At 30.1% G+C, this 20450-nt stretch overlaps 2 protein-coding genes across 2 annotated transcripts; one reads left to right on the top strand and one right to left on the bottom strand.

The window, feature by feature from the left end:
• LOC140887343 (aquaporin TIP1-1-like) lies at positions 1-1116 on the top strand. The gene is made up of 2 exons (XM_073294529.1): positions 1-456; positions 543-1116. Exons 1-2 carry the CDS (start codon positions 46-48, stop codon positions 909-911), a joined length of 780 nt encoding a protein of 259 aa, XP_073150630.1. The 5' UTR covers positions 1-45; the 3' UTR covers positions 912-1116.
• Positions 1117-12350: 11234 nt separating this feature from the next.
• On the bottom strand, positions 12351-16575 carry LOC140887784 (protein SOSEKI 3-like). The gene is made up of 6 exons (XM_073295257.1): positions 15755-16575; positions 15486-15555; positions 15267-15382; positions 13818-14730; positions 12830-13131; positions 12351-12709 (listed from the first exon to the last, which is right to left on the bottom strand). The coding sequence occupies exons 1-6, from the start codon at positions 15972-15974 to the stop codon at positions 12684-12686; spliced, it is 1647 nt and encodes a 548-aa protein (XP_073151358.1). The 5' UTR covers positions 15975-16575; the 3' UTR covers positions 12351-12683.
• Between the last annotated feature and the right edge of the window lie 3875 nt (positions 16576-20450).

Here is a 20450-nt window from a genome sequence, read left to right as displayed (position 1 = left end):
CTAATCTTTAGCTAGCTACATCTCTCGAATTCACTAGCAGGAGCAATGCCGCAGTCCAGCGACTACTTCAACGTCCCACTCCGCAACATCGCCATCGGAAACCGCGACGAGTTCCGCCAGCCCGGAGCCGTGAAGGCGGCGGTGGCCGAGTTCATCAGCACCCTTATCTTTGTTTTCGCCGGATCCGGCTCCGGCTTGGCTTACAACAAGCTCACCGGAAACGGCCCCGCATCTCCTTCCGGGCTTGTCTCGGCGGCGATTGCACATGGTTTCGGCCTGTTCGTGGCGGTCGCCGTCAGTGCTAACATCTCCGGCGGCCACGTCAACCCGGCGGTGACTTTCGGTTTGTTCGTCGGTGGGAATATCAGTCTTATTCGCGCTATTTTGTACATCATCGCTCAGTTACTTGGCTCCGTCGTCGCCGTCGTGCTCCTCGCCCTGTCTACCGGTGACTGGGTATGTTCGAAATCTAACTCTAAATCACTAAAATTTCAGATTTGAGACAAAATTTAACTGCTTTTTACTTTCTTGTTCCTGCACAGGCGATCCCTTCATTTAGCGTCTCCGGAGTATCCATATGGAGTGCCTTCGTTTTCGAAATCGTGATGACTTTCGGGCTGGTCTACACCGTCTACGCCACCGCGGCCGACCCGAAGAAGGGTGAAATCGGAATCATAGCACCCATTGCAATTGGTTTCATCGTGGCAGCCAACATCCTGGCCGGCGGACCCTTCACCGGCGCCGCGATGAACCCTGCGGTGGCTTTCGGCCCTTCCCTCGTTTCCTTCACATGGGCCAACCACTGGATTTACTGGGCCGGACCACTGATCGGCGGCGGGCTCGCCGGAGTCATCTTCGCGGTCTTCTTCATCAGCCATACCCACGAACAAGCTCCCGGCGATGATTACTGAGTGCCCATGAAAAGAGATTTGGATGTTGCATTTCATACTACTCTTGCATATTATTAATTTGTATTTTATATATGCTTTTAATTTGTGAGGTTTTCTCTTTTCTTCATCCTTGTGCTTTGTGCTGCTATGAACAATGTGCTATGTGAGTTTGTTTCTGTTCTAGGGCTGCCCCTTTTAGCTAAATAAAGATTTTATCTTCTTTTTATGTCTTCAGATATATATTTTATTTATCCATAATTATAATAATTAAATTATGACTGCATGTGATCAAATAGTTTTTTGGGGAGATGGTAAATTTAAGGTTAAATTTACAGTAATTAATTGATTTATACTTTTGCAAGAAGTATATATCCAGAAGTCATAGAAATTAATAATGCAAACTTTTAAATGAACCAAGTAACGAAAAGGAGACCGAGTATATATTTGAGGGTTGAGTTCAATTTAGCACATGGGTATTATATTAATGATAGATCTAATATCTCATAATTTATCACTCAACAATATATAATTAATTATGTTTATGTATAAAAATACGAGTCATTGGATATATGATTTGGGTATTATTCATATGCTAGAATCTCATTAACCATATTTAAGATAGCACCCCGGTTCAAATACATTAACGTGGTACTTATTTAGATAGGCCTGTTGACATAATTTATGCACTTCTATGCAATATAATATAAAGAATTCACACGCTCTAAAATTCACGTGTAGAATTTTTTTTTTCTTTTACGAAAAACTTGTAAAAAAATTTTAGAAAGGTCTTTCGTTACAAAGTCAATAAAAAATTTTTTATCATGTACCCAGATAAAAGATGCAGGGGATTGAGAAACTAATGTTTAAGTTGTTGGTTTTTTTTGTTGGTACATGCGTATGGTGATAATTAACAAATTATTTTTAGCATTTATAAGTAGAATAGGTATTCGAAATCTCTTTATTGAATTAAAAGAATGAATACTTTTGTCTGTTAAACTGATCAAAATAATTATTTTAAAAGGTTTGTGTGTATTATTAAATAGTATTATTATAGATTATAAAGAAACATAATAATGAGTTTTTCAAAACAATTTAATCATATAACAATTTATGTAGGATTTTCCTACTTTAAACGGATAGATTGTGAAATTCCAAAAATTATCTGTAAAATAGTGTGTATAATATATGACAAAAAATCCTATGAGACGATTTCAAGGGTCATTTTTTTGAGACGGATATCTTATATGGGTTATCCATTAAAAGTATTACATTTTATGTCAAAAGTATTACTTATTATTATAAATAGGACAATGCTATGTGTACATAGAGTTTTACATAGAGGGTTACACGCCCTATTAAATTAGGAAAGTATCTCAATTTTTTTTAAATTAATTTCTTTTTAACTTACAATTCTTTGTCTTGCTCAACGAAAATATTATTATTTTTTATTACTTACTTATAGAATTAATTTTACTGAGTTCAACAAAAATAATTATTTTATAAAATTATAAAATATAATTATTTAATAAGTTCAACAAAACTAATAATTGTCTATTTTTTATAGTAAATATATTTTAAAATTTTTAAAATTAAAATTTCAAATTTAAATCATATATAAGCGATATCTTATTATTATATATTTAAATTAAAATATATTTAATATTATTATGTGTAATAATTAATTATTTTTGTTAATAAAAACAAAATAAAAAATCAAATTATGTAGGTTTGTGTTGATCGAGTTAGTCGAGTTCTAGTCGGTCATTATTGATTTATTCGGATTTGGTTTGAGAAATTTGTAAAAAAATTTTGTACTTATTTATAGAATTAAGAAATATTTACTATATTTTTATATATTACATGTTTGAAAAAAAAATTATTTTATATTTTATCATAAATTTTTAATATGTAATAATTATTTTGTAAAACATTCAATTTAAAAAATAATTGTTATTGTGGAGTAAATATATTTTAAATTTTGTACACTTGAACTTTTAAATTTAAATTATATAGAACTATATAAGCTATTATGTATTTAAATCAAAATATATTGATTATTATTATTATTATGTGTATTTAATTATTTTGTTAAAAATTTAATAAAATCAAATATTTCGAGTCCAAGCTGAACCCCAAAACCTCAATATTAACCCGATAATTATTTGGTCAACTCGGGTCGGGTTCAATTTTGACACTCCTAAAACTGCACAATAAATAATAAAATAAAAAATAATAATATTTTTGTTAATTAAGAGTTTTTTTTAACAAGACAAACAATTATAGGTTGAAAATAAAGATATTTTAAAATAATTTTGATTACTTTCCTAATTTAATGGGGCTTGTAACCTTTTATGTAAAACTCTATGTACACATAGCATTATCCTTATAAATATGGGTAGAGTTAACCCGTCTCAAGGATAAAACCGTCTCACATACGTGTTACTCATAATATATATGTAAACTTGTTTGTCTGTGATTAGTTAGTGGGAATCTAGTTTTGGCATGAGTATCTCGGTTATTTTGTATTATATTCAAATTAATTAATTTGATAATAAATTCATAAAATAAAAATTCATTTATAAAGTGATATTTAAAATGATTTGGTTCTATACTGTGGTGGGCACCATTACGTGGCACCTTTTCAATATCTCGAACCGCCGGTTTTCAAATAAGGACAAAGAATGAATGAATAGGTAGGTTGAATTATATATGTCGCCGTCCCTTTTCTACCGACAAAGTTTTCATTACCACATCTGTCACCTCTCAGCCAGGTCGAGCTGCACAGTAAATTTATTCAATTCAATAAATTATATATATATATATATATATATATATATATATATTATATTTTATATATTGGGCACACACTGCGTACGCAACAATTAGATGTCGCTTCAACGATATTTACACTGTTATATATTCATCGTAAGTGTATATACATCACAAAAAAATTTCAATAAAATCATTTCACATTTGAATTTCGTGAGACTTCAAATCTTCTATTGAATTCATTAAAAAAGTTGTGTTTTGTTGGGATATTATTTTTCACAACAAATATGTATCAAATCGATGTATCACATAAATATAAATCAATCAGACTGTCTCATAAAATATAATCATATATCATATATGTGTGTATATAATAGGAATTCTATGATTTGTGAGTGAACTCCGTGAAGTTGAATTTTTAATCGAAATATGTTGGATATGCTTGGATAAATTGTTTTAATGCAATATGTGATGATGATCTATATATATTCAAAATCAAAATAAAAATACGTGAAGCTTAAAAGATAAACAGGTTATATATATAAAAATATAAGAAGAATTAAGAATATTATGTCAAATATTCTAGAGTGAGCTTAATAGAAGGTGGGGACTGGGGATGCTAAAAACCTACCACGTACTACTCTCCCTTGTGATATCATCAATCAAGATGTCATAGGTTTGTTATTTAAGATCAATAAAAATAAAGGGAAATACTCAGAGTTAGTAGAAATTAGGTGAAAATTATTTGAATAAGTTGTGGTTTAGTTTGTTTTTTAAAAAAAATTAAAAAAATTATTTGAATTAGTAGTGGTTTTATTTTGTGTTCACCGTATTTCTATAACCAATATTTGACATGGCAAACAATTTTGTAGGATGCGTCCAATTTAGACCTCACATGGGTTGAGAACGTTGGTTCTTGGATTGGAACAAACAAATTCATGATATCATAACTTTTAACCCTAACTTGTCTCGTGGATTCGTTTCGGTTTCTGTTAATTTCAAAGATTTCGATTATGGTTATGATTTAGTTAGGTAGTGTTTGGGAAAACATCTTAAAAGCACTTCTCAGCTTTTACGTTAAAATTTTTTGAAATTTTGTGAAAATATGTTAACGAAAAATTGAAAAGTGCTTTTTAAAAACTCTTTCAAACACTACCTTAACCACTAATATCAATTCTATTTCAACAGCTAATGTTTTTTATATTTAGATTTTAAACGAAACAATCGTTCGCATAGGCCTGAGCCGGTGCGCGACAAAAATTTTGCTCCACCGGCTTGTGGACGGCAAGTAAGTCATCATTGACTTGGTTAACTGAAGCGTTGACCATGGCTGAGTTCTAGGTCAGGTCTTATTAATTTGTGTTGTGACCCTTTTGGTCTTGGCACCTACTTTCAATCAACAAATAAGACTAGTTAACTTCTTGCTACACGCAAAAATGCCGTACAAATTATTTGGACAATTAAATTCAATGTGCGGCATGATGCTTATTATTCCTCTCTATGCTTAATGTCAAACGGCACCTTGTTTTGGGGGGAAAAAGAAACTTTTTCTCCTTTAAAATAAAGTCGATTCGTGCAATTATTGGCGTTTCTAATTTTCGATATCACTGACAGACATTAACGTTGAATTATTACACAAAAGTATGCTTATTCGGCTTTGGATCATCTAAATAGTCAAAATTACGTCTTCATCACTCTGTTTTATTTGGTACTTAATTAGTTTTATTTCATCATAATTATGATATTATGAAAATAAAGTTATTGATATTAAAATGTAAAAAAAATAATAATGACATTACTGATGGGTCACACTACGTCACCTCCACAAAGTCTGGACTAAAACAAAATATTTAATCGTTCAACCATCATCCTAATAATTTTTCACCTGAAGCTTCTATTATATATCTCGTTCATTCGAAAACTTGCTTCGCAAACAACGGATTCGTTTGGTTTAAGAGAACGGGTGGATATCGAGTACAAAGATTAATTGTCGCCCATTGTATTTAAGTCATTTTGTAAAATGTGACTTTAATTAATGAATATGCTTTCTCTTCAAAAGAACAAAAATAAAAAAAATGACGAGTTGATATATATCATGTGAGACAGTCTTATAAATATATACTCGTGTGACGAGTTGAACTTGATCTGTAACTGAAGCGAAAAATATATTTTTGACATAAAAAATAGACAAAAACTCATATGAGAGACGGTCTCAAGAATCATTTTTTTTTAAAAGAGTCTATTATATGTGTTATCTATTAAAAAGTATTACATTTTTTGTAAAAAAAAAAAATAATAATTGCTTATTATTATAAATATGGGTATGGTTGACTCGTCTAACGAATGATGAGTTGATATATATCATGTGAGACAGTCTTATAAATATATACTCGTGTGACGAGTTGAACTTGATCTGTAACTGAAGCGAAAAATATATTTTTAACATAAAAAATAGACAAAAACTCATATGAGAGACGGTCTCAAGAATCATTTTTTTAAAAGAATCTATTATATGTGTTATCTATTAAAAAATATTATATTTTCTGTAAAAAAAAAAAAAGAATTGCTTATTATTATAAATATGGGTATGGTTGACTCGTCTAACAAATGAAACCGTTTCACAGGAGTGTTACTCTAAAAATAACGTTTGATAAGTTAAGTCCGTCATGAATCATATCTCACAATCAAAAACAAACTTATGTGCAAATAATAATAATAATAATAAAGAAGAATAAGAAGAAACGAGAAGCAAACTCATGGGACAATTTTGGTGATTTTCCCAAAAATATAGTGTCATCGACTTAATTTGTTTCCAGACAAGTGTGGAGACTAGGGGTTCAAACAAACCGAATCGAGCCGAATAATGGTAAAATTTTAAGGCTCGAATTCGGCTCGATAAGAGTATATTCGAGTTCGAGCTCGATTCGAAGTTCGATAATTTCAAATATTTTGGCTCGATCTCGGCTCGAAATGAAGTTCGAGTTCGAGTTCGGCTCGAAATGAAGTTCGAGTTCGAGTTCGGCTCGAAATATTCGAACTTATTCATAAACTATTCGGATATTATGGTTCGAAAAACTCGAAATGTTCAAAAAAAGTTCAAAATGTATATATATTTATTATATAATTATATTAATTAAATATTAAGGTTCACGAACTATTCGCAAACTATCGAACAGTATAATTTCGGCTCGAGCTCGGCTCGAAAAAAAGTTCGAACATGCTCGAATTCGGCTCGAGTTCGATAAGCTCGATTACGAATCAAATATTTATAGAGTGGGCTCATAAAGCTCACGAACAGGTTCAGTTCATTTTGCACTCATGTGGAGACCTTACGATGCTCAAATGGAAATACAGATATGATATGTCATATATATATATATATTAATTCTTGCTGTCGATTTAGCCAATCACTAATCCATCAATAATTGGATTATTATTTTATTAACGTTGAATTAGAAGATCAAACAAATATGTCTTCATGAATTTTTTACAAGGCCTAAACAATATTATTAAGGCCATCGCGCGTTACGCCAAGAGATTCTTAGCGTTCGATTTTCTCCTCGAAACCGAGCACTATCTTTGCACCATGTTGAGATTGGCCTTTTTTTTAATTTAATTAAATATTATGATAATAATAATTTGTTTTCTTTTATTGTTGTGATTATATTGAATTGTCAATAAATAATTATATTTCTTATTATTATACAATCTTATATTTAATCGAACAAAGTAGTATACGATTAAATTTATTACTTAAACTCTAAAAATTATAAGTTTAAGTAATGAAAATGATAACATTTAGTTATTTATTTAAAATTTCCTAAAGCAGTTGTCTAAATATATTTAATTAGTTATTTATATTAATTACTTTAATCAATTTCGTATAGATATTAATTAATCATACGAGTAAATAAAATAATAAGGAACATACGTTTCGAGAATATTTCTAATATAAAATTTTTAGTTTTTTTGAGTAAAATATAAAAATTTTAGTTGATTGGTTGGAAATAAGTTTTATTATTATGGAGTTGTCTTGTTGATGCCCTAAACTAACATATATATATATATATAATTAGTTGGAGAGAGGCTAGGTATGCTTAATTAATATAAAAAAGGTATGCTTAATTAATATCTATGAATAAGTTGGAGAGTGACTATGACTATGAATAATATATAACATATCAAATGTTTTCCAAACAAGGATTAGATCACACAATTTCTTAAATTTATGGACTTCCCTATTCAAAAAGGGTTGATCCCGAAGGGAACCCCATTTCACATGAGTCAGAGGCCCATTGGCTCATGCGGAGGTTAAATCGAGGGATGTGCACGAGTAGGCAGGGACTTGAGGGATGGAACAACATGGTCCAACCCCCATAGCATACCCCCAAATATTTCAATGAGGAATATGCTCCACACGAGGATCGAACCCGCAACGCTGGGGAATTTCTTTCCACGTCACCTCAAACCTTACCAACTCGCCTATGCCCCTGTGGGCTTATGGACTTCCCTATTAATTCCAATATAGTTGGTCTTTAAAGGGAAAAAAATATGAAATGGATTTCTTCTAGTTCTAGAACAAGGATTTCACAAGTCTCAGCAAGAAGTTAATTTTATTTATTTTTTAATTGTGCCAAAGTATGAAGCTCTGGCCATATATTGCAATAGTAGAATTTTCCCGAGTCGATATCATGAATTTATATCATTAACATGAGTTGACCTTGTTCCAGTAAATTCATCTCCATAGAAATATCTGAATAAAAATTGAGATATCTAAATGAAAATTTTATCTATTTCAATTGCCGTGTATATGAAGAAATTATAAATATAATATATACATTTAAAAAATTCTTCTACGCATATATTTATTAATTTATATAATTTTTTTGGTTCTGACTTCTCTTACATCTATTTTCGAAATTCTCACGATTCATTCAATATTTTTTAATTAATATATTTAAGTGAATGACTTATATTGTTATGATGTTATGTTATCGAAGGGAAAATTACAACTTGGTTCATCATATTTCACATGCTACCAAAATTTTAGTTTTAATTGTTTTTTTTTTTCTCAGTTTCAATAATTTTTTTCATATAGTTAATATGTTCAGTATCACATAAGAATTTTGATGAAAATGTCTAAACTTATAAAAACAAATTGTCGAAAATGGGTGTCTATGTGACACAGTTTCACGGATATTTGTTTATGAGATAATTCAACTCGATTCACGTATAGAATAAAAAATAATGAATTAGATCGAGTATGGATTTCGTTTCATAAACTTAACTCATTAGAGGATCTCACAAAAAATTTTATATTATCAAAATTATTAAAGAAAATGAAAGATAAACAATGAAATCGATTATAATAATACAGCGTACTAAAATCTCAAGTGTTATTTATGAAAAACTTCTCGTTTTTATTGGATAATAATAATAATAACAATAATAATGGAAGAGGAAGACACATAGGAGTTTAAAAATTAGATAATTTAAAACTCTGAAAGGGACACGAGATTTCAACTTTGTTGATATCTATCCACTGCCCGATTATTTTATGTATAATAACAATAATAAGACATGTGCCTTTAAAACCTACTTTTGTATTATTTGTTTTTTATTAAAAAAAACCTTTGAAAAACAAAAATAATAATAATTCTTTTTTTCGCGCTAGAAAATTAAAATTCCTAGTGGAGAAAAGGGAGGGAAAAAAAACGAAATAAAACTTAAGTCATTTCATATCAAAATTTTATTAGTATTTAAAAAAAATATTAGTGCTTAATATAGGAATTTATTTACTTTGCAAGTTTAAAAACACCTCAATTTAATGTATTAATCTAAATAAATTGAATAATAGACTGAAATTTCGAACAGATTCCGATGATGGTGCAAGGATAAGAATAACAGATGGGCAACTAATGTCGGTCCCCACTCACACTCACACACAACTGGTTCACTAATACTTTATAAAAAATACACTCTATTTATAGAAATTATTTTCTTGTTGGGAGTTGCATTATAGATGGTACCCAGAAAAATATATATATATCTCGAGAATGAAGGGAAACCACATAGCGTGTCGGGACCAAAGTTTACCATTTTTTTTTTTTTTTTTTTGAGAATTTCAAGTTGTGTTTGTATTGAAATATTTCAAATCTATGGATTTCAAATGTAATTTTGTTGTTTAGAAAAGGAACACTATAAATATTAAATCCACTTATTTTATGTTTGTATGATTATTCATGATAGTTAGGATGAATTTTAAGTTCGTCCAATAAAGTGGTGATTTGGAATCTATTTTAATCTATTTAAGTATAATGTGTAAATAATTAAGTTATGAATTTAAGATTTCTCTATGTTTTATTGTTAACACTAAAATAATAATCAAATCCATTCATGATAGTTAGGATGAATTTTAAGTTCGTCCAATAAAGTGGTGATTTGGAATCTATTTTAATCTATTTAAGTATAATGTGTAAATAATTAAGTTATGAATTTAAGATTTCTTTATGTTTTATTGTTAACACTAAAATAATAATCAAAATCCATGGATTTAAAATATTTGTATCCAAACGTAACTTCAAATTATTTGTTTAAAGAAATAAATGTGGGAAAATGGAAATCTAGTCGTAGTATTATGTATGTTGTCATGTAGTTAAGTACAATGGGTTGGATTTTATTCGTCACAGGGCTGTATTATAAGTGATGTGTGTTATATGATTCAATTCGATTATCTCTGGAGTCTAAATTCAATTACTCGAAGTTGAACTCAATTTTTAATTAGTTATTACTAGCGCAATGCACATGTATTGTGTGTGTAGTGTAATATATAAATATAATGTGTTGTATGTATATAATATAACATTCATTTATTAAAGCGTTTGATTTTAGAAATATATGCATTTTTGTAATTTGACACTTTTATGGATTTATTTATTTTTTTTATAATTTGAAGTTCAACATACTAAGAGACCAATTATTGCTTATTATATAGTATAGACTAGTCGCACCGTATACGCATTGCGTGTGTAATGTTATATACAAATTTTATGTTCTGTGTGTATATATATAATACAAATCTTTTTGCATTTTTTAAAGTTTGACACTTTAAATGGATTTATTTATTTTTGTAATTTGAGGTTGTAGGTGGCTTTTTAAGTCCGCCGTCAAATCCCAGGGTTCATCATTGCAAGAAATCAATTAAAGCGTTCTTGCTTATTATATAGAATAGATATATTAGAAGTTTTATCGAGGTCCATATATAAATTCAAAACAATCTATACAAGACTCAAGTTCATCAAACTATACGAATTCCATAAACAGCTCAAATAACTCATTTTTAAGGTATGATATCTCTAATAAAATGTTCTGATTCTTAGAATTTTTAATGGACAAATAACAACTTTATTAGCTTGAATGTCAGAGTGTCTCATCAAACAACTCCCGATATATGTGTCACTCATTTTAATATGTGATGCTGATACCAACTCACGTAACACTTTTTCCTAGATCAACAAGTATAATCTGTCAATACTAATCTCAACATACCACTTGGATTTTCTGTAATCAAGTATTATCAATTTTTTAGTCACATCAACAAGGATATGAATATAGATGGATGTATTTTAAGATTATTAATTAAAATTCGTTTTAAATGCAGAACAAATTAAATGCATTAAATATATATTACATCTGTCCTCTGTAATAATATACTGATGAGTAGTACAATGCTTGGATTTGGCCATTTGTAACAACTTAGCTCTCCATTAATGGTTCCAAGCCAACACATCATAGGTAATTGACGTTCATGATAAAACCAAAATGGCTCCCTTTATAGAGATTTATGTGTGATCGATTTGATTTAAATTTTAATTTAATTTAATTTTTTTCCAAAATGAAACGTAGCCGCATGCAGTCGTGAAATCAAATTGAAAAATGAAGTATAGTTTCCATTTTTGTTGTGGTTTTAAATTTTAATCCGGAAAAAATTTTATTTCGTATATATGTTTTAACATCTGTGTAATTTCACATAAAAACATTTGAACCAAATTAATTATAAAATTGTATTTTGAGCGTAATTGAAATCCTAGTAAAAAAATCACCACATGAATGGGAGTATTCGGCTATCAAACAAATCAATTGTACATTGAATCAAATCAAAATGAATACACAAAATTAAATGAACCAATTTTTGAATAGATATATTTTTATATTAATTAATTTTTATGTTATTTTCAAAAGGGACAAGTTGAATTATATATTCAAAAGTTTAAATTAAAATAAAAAAAATATTTAGCATTTTTTTTGGAAAACGTAGAATATATGGTTAACAATAGTGGACAAGTAATGTTATATACTTATATTGCTGGAGATAAGTTCGGGGATATGTTAAAAGAAAATAAAAAATTAAAGGTATTTCTGTAAAATTAATCAACACTGCTAATCGATTGTAAATTAGTAAATTGATAGATGTTTGATTAAATTCAATTATCTCTAAATCTCAAGACAAGCCAACACAAGATCGCACTACAAGCAGTATGTACAATTTAGTGAGGCATAATATTAACAAAACTAAAAACAAAGAAACAAACGAATGACATAAATTTTCCTTTTTTTTTTTTTTTTTGGAAGATCTAATTCGGTCGATTGAACTTAATTTATATTTTAAATAAATAACGAAATCTAAATCAATTAAACTGATATTTCCAAAGTTGAAAACCAAATTACAAATAAATCAAACCAATTTTCTGAACTAACTCGAGTCGATCTATTATTTTAGTCCAAATTTTAGACGCACCCCTAACATACAAGTGCTAAATCTTCCACTGTTTCTGAATCAGATAAAAAGATCCAACCACAAGTATGAGTTCAAAATCATTTAATAGTTCTAGTTCAGCTTGTAACTTGTCAGACTCGGAAGAAATTAGGAAACAAATGGAGAGAGCCATTGCATACTGTATAGCCACACAACCCCCATGGACTCTTAAGAGTTGCATTCACCCTCGTACAATGCTTTGGATTGTATTATAACCCGAGCTCCCGAAGCAAGCCTGTTGTGGAAAAGGAAAAAAAAAAAAAAAGCAAAATCTTCAAGCTATATGAATAAGAAAAGTACTCAACCAGTAAGTTGGGAGCCAGAACTAAAGATTTGAGATGAGTTGGAACTTAACTTTCTTCGATTTTGATCACATTTTCCTCTTCATTTCTGCAAGATTCTGGTTTCCTTGATTGTTTTTGTCCCACGAGAGGCTCAGTGCTTCTCTTGCTCCCGTCATTAAATGTTCCAGATGTAATGCTTCTTGAAATATCTGTTGCATCAGACGAGATTCCAGATACCTCGGAAAGAGGGGATCTCATAGATTCACTTTTTGGTTGGGAACTTAAAGAAGCCTTGATGGATCTTGGTATGCATTTTAAACGAACGGAACTTGTCTCTTCCTTACCATCGACAGGATCAATTTGTTGAATATTCCTGTGAAATGATTTTATTCGTCTCAGAGAAGATACAAGCATTTAAGCAAATGATAGTTTACAAGGGTCAAGGGTCAAGGGCAATGGAATTTCGAACCACCACCACTCCCTCTCACCAACCAACACAATCTATGAAGCAAGAGATCATTTCACATCTCTAATAAGTCTGCACAGCAATTTCATAACCCAATATTCTCTATAACATAGCCAAAATCTACACATGTTTGTGAGAATGGAGATTATTACTACTAACATATCAATTCATGAAGCTATCAAGCAGAATGAAGGGTTTCACATTTGAGACGAAAGCAAACTGTCATGCGAATGATGAATGTAACATAAGAGAGAGAGAGAGAGACATCGGAAAACATTCAACTCATGACTTGAGAAGACCGAATAATGATGGGGCTGCAAGAAAAAAGACAAGTTTCCAAAGTCCCAGCCATGGTACTGGCCAGTAGCAGGAGTTAGAATTACAACCGAAATTAAAAGTTTTTTTAGACCATTTTTATTTCGGAGAGGGTGGAAGATCCTTACATTTTGACATATATACTTAAGGGAAAATGTCCATGTACATGTAAAAAGAAGTGTATGGTGGGGAGGACCAACAGCATCTGCCTGCTCCCTCTACCACCACCAGTTGGATTGCCAACAGAATGTAAATGTGAAAATAGAAGATAAACGGACCTGCCAGCATTGTCTGATGAAGATCGTTGTAGGGTAGGTATTCCCTCCTTGTACATACTCATTTCAACAAAGCTGCCACTAAAGTACTCTTTATCTTCCAATTTTGTGCTCTTCATACGAGAATTCTCAGCAAGGCAATCAAGATCTCCCAACATTGATGAAGTCGAGAACAACGGGGAGGAAAATTTGGAATGCGAAAACCTTGGCCTATAGGTTGGAATTAGGCCAAAGCTGTGATCTTTCACTGAAAACGAACCGCAAGAAATTAATTGCATTATCATATTTGAAGCCTTGTGTTTCGCATTGGATGGCATTCGAAATTCCTCCTCTTCAAGAATGCTAAAGTTGTTGAACTTCATAGCATCAGCTCTAATGAGAGCCTCTAAGGTATTCACCCTACCACTCGAGTTTACTCTGCCACTAGAATTTACCCTACCACTTGATGATGCACTGGATGTGGATGGAGGCGGCGAAACAACATCTCTGCAAATTTCTGCTGGTCCTTTCGCAGGAATTATCTGTCTTTGATGTGTATCGTTGGGTTCAGCATCTAACATCCCATCATCAGTTGAAACACCTCTTGTACAAGTATCACGAACTTGAATAGTTCTGCTGGCATTTTCCTCTGTTTGGGTTGAAGCATCAGCAAGACCATCATTTGTGTAAATCTTGTACTCTGTTAGGCTCAAAGAACCATTCCAAGGCGAGTTTTTCCCGGTGCTAGACTCTGGAGACATGGCAAACGAGCAAGGACGTTGAAGTGGGGGAGATATTTCATCATCTTGAGAATTCTTTGTAGCTCTCCCATTCAAGCTAGATGAAGACGACGAATCCTCCTGACTTCTGACAGAAGGTGGTTCTGGTAATGCTTTCTGATTCTCTAATATGACAGCTCCGGCAGGACTAAAGCGGCCTAGAAAACAATAGGGTTAACTTACATTTTGCATAAAGTAACAACATGTTCTGCATCAATCACCCGAGCAGGAGTATAAAAATGCATGAGAAAAATTTTGCATTCTCCTTTCACAAATTCAATACGTACATTTTTGCTCTAATTAAGTCGTTAATTGTTCTTATCTTTGTCAAGACAAGCATAAAAAATCGAAAAGGAAAACCATTCGGAGATTTTCTGATTACAGTATACTTACAATTATAATCGATCTCCTCGGTCATATAGTAAATTGATGGCCACTTCAAGAATCAAATAACAATTTCGAAACTAAAACACCAAGCAGTTTTATGGTCTTGCTTTCTCAATTCCATTTTTAGGACATGAGTCGAATGCCTTAGTTAATGCCATTTAAGTAAACCTCATAACTAGGTATCGACAACAAGTCTCCCACCACTTTACAATACACAAATAAAACAATGCCACAGCGCGAATACAATTACAATGTGCTGTACTAAAAAAAGTTTGAATACAATGCTTGAACAAAAAATGCCGGATACCAGAATTGGATTCTTCAAAGAACTCTGAGCCCTTGAGAACATATTCATTCCCATGAGCTGGAAGGATTAGATCATCAGCACAAAGGTCATGCCACACAAAACCATTCTTATAACTCCTGCATTCACAAATTTACACTGAAAATTTTTAACACGCTCTCCTAAACATAAACAAATGTGAAGTCCAAATCAAACGATAAAAGGTCAGTGGATCCATTTTACCTCTTGCAAGACCATGAATAAATCGAGGCGATGCCTCTGCCTCTCAACCAATTAAGCCTTTCGATCACATCTTCAGAACAAACACAAAAAGTAAACTATCAAGAATTTCAATCACAGGTCCAGATTAAACAAAAAATTCAGAATTCAACCAAGTAAGCTTTCCAGCCACATCCTCGAAACGAACGCAGAAGTCAAAATTCAAGAAAATCTCAGACACCGTGTGCCTGAATTTCAAGAAATACCCACAATCAAACTGCATTTTTTGATACCTCGCAAGTAAAGCCCATCTGGGGAAGTAAGCGGAACTTCCATAAAATGCGGATGCTCGAGCTGTGAATTCCGGCATAGGTAGTAAACTACCGGAACCTTGGCCTTCTGCTGTTGATGCTGATTGTGGTGATGGTTGTAGCGGTATTTGGGAGATTTTTCAGTCCATACTACGGCTCTTTCTGGGCTCACCTGCCTCTGTCTCCTCATCCTACCCTCCATTTCGAAATCAACTTTGAAATTTCTCAAGTATCAGAAAAAATTTAAAGAAAACACAACAAACCCTTTTCGATTCGTCTTACTTCCATACACAATGAAGTCCAAGAAATATCCAACTATGCTCTGAAATAGCTCAATCTCTCCCCGCACGCAGCACATACATACGTACCAGAAAACACAAACCCAGAACAAAGACTAAGAATAACTAAACTGAACTGCCAGAAAACCCAGCTGCAGAACGACAATACTGGGCCCAAAATTAAAGAAAAATGTGTGGCTCATGTCCTCTGAGCTCGACAGAATCGCAAAATCTAAAAAGCTTTGAAATTGGGACACGCCCGCATTAAATGCATCAAGCGACCAGTTGAATCCTCTCCCCCACACCACGGGCAAGCAATCACTGTGCGCTGGCGAAGGACATCGACCTTGGGAATGATTGAGAAGAGGTAGAAGAAAGTAAAGAGTGAAGATGAAGAAAGAGACAGGTGAACGAAGATGGAGGGAGCAATTAATTTGGCGTATGGATTTTGTTTTTGCCTGAAATTCATGTATTTTTGGTATCTTGTGCTTTGATTATCGCCATTCCTTCAATGATTTGGTTAGCTTGTTGAAACTTTTAGGACATGTTTGACGTTGTATATTAATAATACATGTATTAATAATTTTATTTAGTTTTACTTTTTTTTTTATATTATTTATTTATTTTTTAATTACTTATTTTATATTAATCAAATCATTAATTATTTATCTTACATCAATAAAATCATTAAATTTAAATTACTATATTACTTTTTAAATAATATTATTTATATTATTATTATTAATTATTAAAAAAATAAAATAATAATTTATTATTTTTATATAAAATATAACCAATCAAATCAAACGAAACATAATCTATCAATCAAATCAAATCTTATATTAACTATCTTTTTTTATTTATTTTTTATTATAATATATTACTTATCTCTATATTATTTATCTTATCTTACACTTCAAACGAACCCTTACCGAATTATATTATAAAATACTACGTAAAAAAATAAAAAATAAAAAAAAACAAGTATTTTTTCAAAAAAATTTAAAATGAAAATTGTACTTTTTTGAAATTGAACTGATATGAGGAAAAATAAAAGATGTAAAAATTAATGTTATTATATTATAGTAAAATCATGTAATTGGTTAAGCAAGATTATAAACTATAGGATGATTTAGACAAATCGATCAAAACTCCTGAAAATGGATTTTAGGTTTGGGATGTGACTTCGATGTTTCATACTGATGTTTCAAATAGTCAATATAAATTGCTTTTATACTATATACAATAAATTTTATTTTTTTTTTTTTGAGAAGATATACAATAAATTTTAAAATAAGTAAAAAATGATTTATCACAAGTCATAACTGACAAAATAATATAAAGAATTCATCCCCAAAAGTTTTTTATTACTACGTTGTTATGAGATGCGCGTTGATGAAATATTTTTTTTCCGTCGGAAAGCTCGTTTTTTAACTAATGATGTCTATGTTATTTCATCGAATTACAAAATACTTCATCTGATTTTTACAATAGTATTATTGAATATTTATTTTTTTTTAGTGTACGTCAGACCTCAACTGTCATAACAATTAATTACGGAGCATGTGCATTATTGTGTGTAACATAATCTATGATATGAAAATTTTGTAATTTAAAAATATTTTGGATGAATAGTTAAATTTTCGATTGAATAAAAAATGAGAACAACTGCTCTTAAAATTTGGTTGCAATCAAAGGGCAAAATTGAAAGTAAATTTTGATATCCTCACATTATATCAAAAATAGTTTTTATAAGGCTCTCAAATATTATAATATAATATAGATAGTATAGATATAATAAGTTAGCTCAATAAGTTATAAGAAATATATTAATTCAGGACAAATAAGAAGAGAAAAAAACGATGTATTATATCCTCCACCATGGTACATGCATCAGATTGGGCCAACTAGGGTACTGAATTACTATTTTAAATAAATAAATGGAGTCGACAGAGTTTGGTAGAATAATTAATAATGAAACTTTTTTACTTGAAAAAATAATATATAACTCAATGATGATGATTCATGATACACCAGCGTTCTTTCATTGTTTGTATGTATAAGGCCATCTTCAACTCATATCCTCATTTTTTCATCCTCTATCCTTTGAAATAGAGATTTGTAATCTTTATTTTTCAAAATCTTCTTCAACCCATATTCTCTATATATTACCAAATACTCCTTTTTAATATTTTTTTTCTTTTACAACACACACATATATAATTTAATAATTATATAATATAGATTTCAACTAAATTATTTCGATTAGTTGATTCAACTAAAAATCGTGTAATTTATTAATAATTATGTATTATATTATTAAGCACAAAATCTAAAAATTTATTTGACTAAATTAAGTCGACAATAAATGTTTGTAATAAATTGTGTTTTTAATAAAATGTTTGTACTAAAATATGTTGTGTTTTTTTATAATTATTTTCATTTTGTGTTTTTTATAAATATTAAAATAACAATTAATTTATGAAAAAAATATAAAAAACTTCAAATAAAATTATCATAATTAAATAAATGAAACACTAAACTAATTACAAAAATTTTAAAAAAAAATCCAACAAAAATAATAAACAAATTACATGCAAGGACTTATTTATAATTTTGGAGGATGGCATTTTCGTAATTAATGTCATCCTTCATATAATCCTTTATATGAACAGAGGATCATTGTAGCACTCTCCAAAATGGAGAGTGCTTTTAGAGGAGGGTTGGAGAGCAATCCCTCCTCTATAATGGAGGGGGGTTGGAGATGCCCTAAGCCAGTGGCGTACCCAGGATTTTCAATCAGGAGAGGCGAATTTAAAAATTTTAAAAAATTAATATATACAACACGGCGTATAATAAATACTATATATTAACTTCATATGTTTTTACTAACACATATCGATATTTCATAATTTGAAAATGTTGAATAATAGCTCGTTATCAACTGTCTTAAATACACATCGATCAATAGGTGGTATCAAACAATCATTTTACAATATATCATCTCCCAACCTATTACGAATTGATTTTTAAGATTTTTATTATTACAAATACTCTCTCTAAATTTATAACGGATGTTAATAATGCTAAATTTAAAATTATATCTATATTTCAAATGATATAATTGATATTTATTTGATTAAATCATTATTTTACAAACAAACTATCTAATTCCTGCAACTTTAAACGACTAATTGTTATTTCGCATGCCAAAAATAAAGTTATCAAATTAGTTTTAAGATGTGTTAACTCCGTTATAGTTAAATCAGGTAGATAAAATCGAGAAACTGAAGCAATTTTTGTTTAACACATTTAAGCCAAAAGGCTTTTCGTTTTCTTTTTAAAAAATATATATACATATAGGACAATACAAAATATAATGCCAAATCTATTTAGCCTAAAATAAATTATAAATTTATTCTTATCTTATTCATCAGATATCATCTTAATCAATAAATAAGTAAATTAATATTTTATAGATATATTATATACATAATACTAAGTTATTTTTAAAAAAAATTCAAGGAGGTGGTTTCTCAATTAAATTTGTATTTAAAAGAGAGATCATGTATGTAGTACTAAATATTTTTAAAATTTCAGGAGGGGCGATCGCACCCTTTTGGAACCATGTAGGTACGCCACTGCCCTAAGCTGCGACCCAATTAAGATCGTACAAGTATATATTTTTCTAATAATATAATATATATGTATATAAGAAATCGTTTTCTAAAAATTAATATTTCAAAAGCTATGCAATTAACATATTTTTATAAGACGCAGATTTTGTCTTTCTCTTATCTGTATCGTGTCCATGGCGTTAGGCAAATCGTATTTAATTTTGTTTTGGAGATCTTTTAGAAAAAATATTTCAATTTTTTTTCACAAAATTTAAAAATTGTATGAAATTTTTTAAATAAAAACTAAAAAATGCTTCCTAAAAAACTCTCCCAAACACTACCTTAATTTCCAATTGAAAAAAATGATTTTCTATTTTTTTAAAAAAATTAATGCTCTTTTGAAATCATATGTTTTTAATTATCACGTGTAAAATATGGGGTAAATGTGGTTGATTTTTTTTTTTTTTTTTTGGATTGAAATGTGTTTGATTTTTTTAAACGTCATGTTTCCAAGATTTTAAATTTTACACAGGGATTTTATGTTTTTCCGTATATTTTTCACAGTAGTGATTAAATAAATAAATAAATTTCTCCCATTCTATTATTCAATGTTAATTTTTTTTTGACATCCAATTCAAACACAACGCTTACCTCGTTTATTGTTACGAATAGGGGTGGTTTTTCGGTATATCATATCAAAAATATGGATATGAAAAAATTTCATACCGATATTGATACTGAAATTCTAAAATTTTGGTATGGAAAAAATACATATTGATATCG

This window comes from Henckelia pumila, chromosome 3, assembly GCF_033568475.1.
Source record: "Henckelia pumila isolate YLH828 chromosome 3, ASM3356847v2, whole genome shotgun sequence".
NCBI classification, from domain to species: domain Eukaryota; kingdom Viridiplantae; phylum Streptophyta; class Magnoliopsida; order Lamiales; family Gesneriaceae; genus Henckelia; species Henckelia pumila.
This window is presented reverse-complemented; position numbering and strand designations above follow the sequence as displayed.

Coding starts and splice junctions, on each gene's coding strand:
- LOC140887784 (XM_073295257.1), bottom strand. CDS start 15,974: ATGGAGGGTAGGATGAGGAGACAGAGGCAGGTGAGCCCAGAAAGAGCC. Junction 14,731..15,266: donor CTTTGAAGAATCCAATTCTG/GTATCCGGCATT, acceptor ATTGTTTTCTAG/GCCGCTTTAGTCCTGCCGGA. Junction 13,132..13,817: donor TCATCAGACAATGCTGGCAG/GTCCGTTTATCT, acceptor ATCATTTCACAG/GAATATTCAACAAATTGATC.
- LOC140887343 (XM_073294529.1), top strand. CDS start 46: ATGCCGCAGTCCAGCGACTACTTCAACGTCCCACTCCGCAACATCGCC. Junction 457..542: donor CCCTGTCTACCGGTGACTGG/GTATGTTCGAAA, acceptor GTTCCTGCACAG/GCGATCCCTTCATTTAGCGT.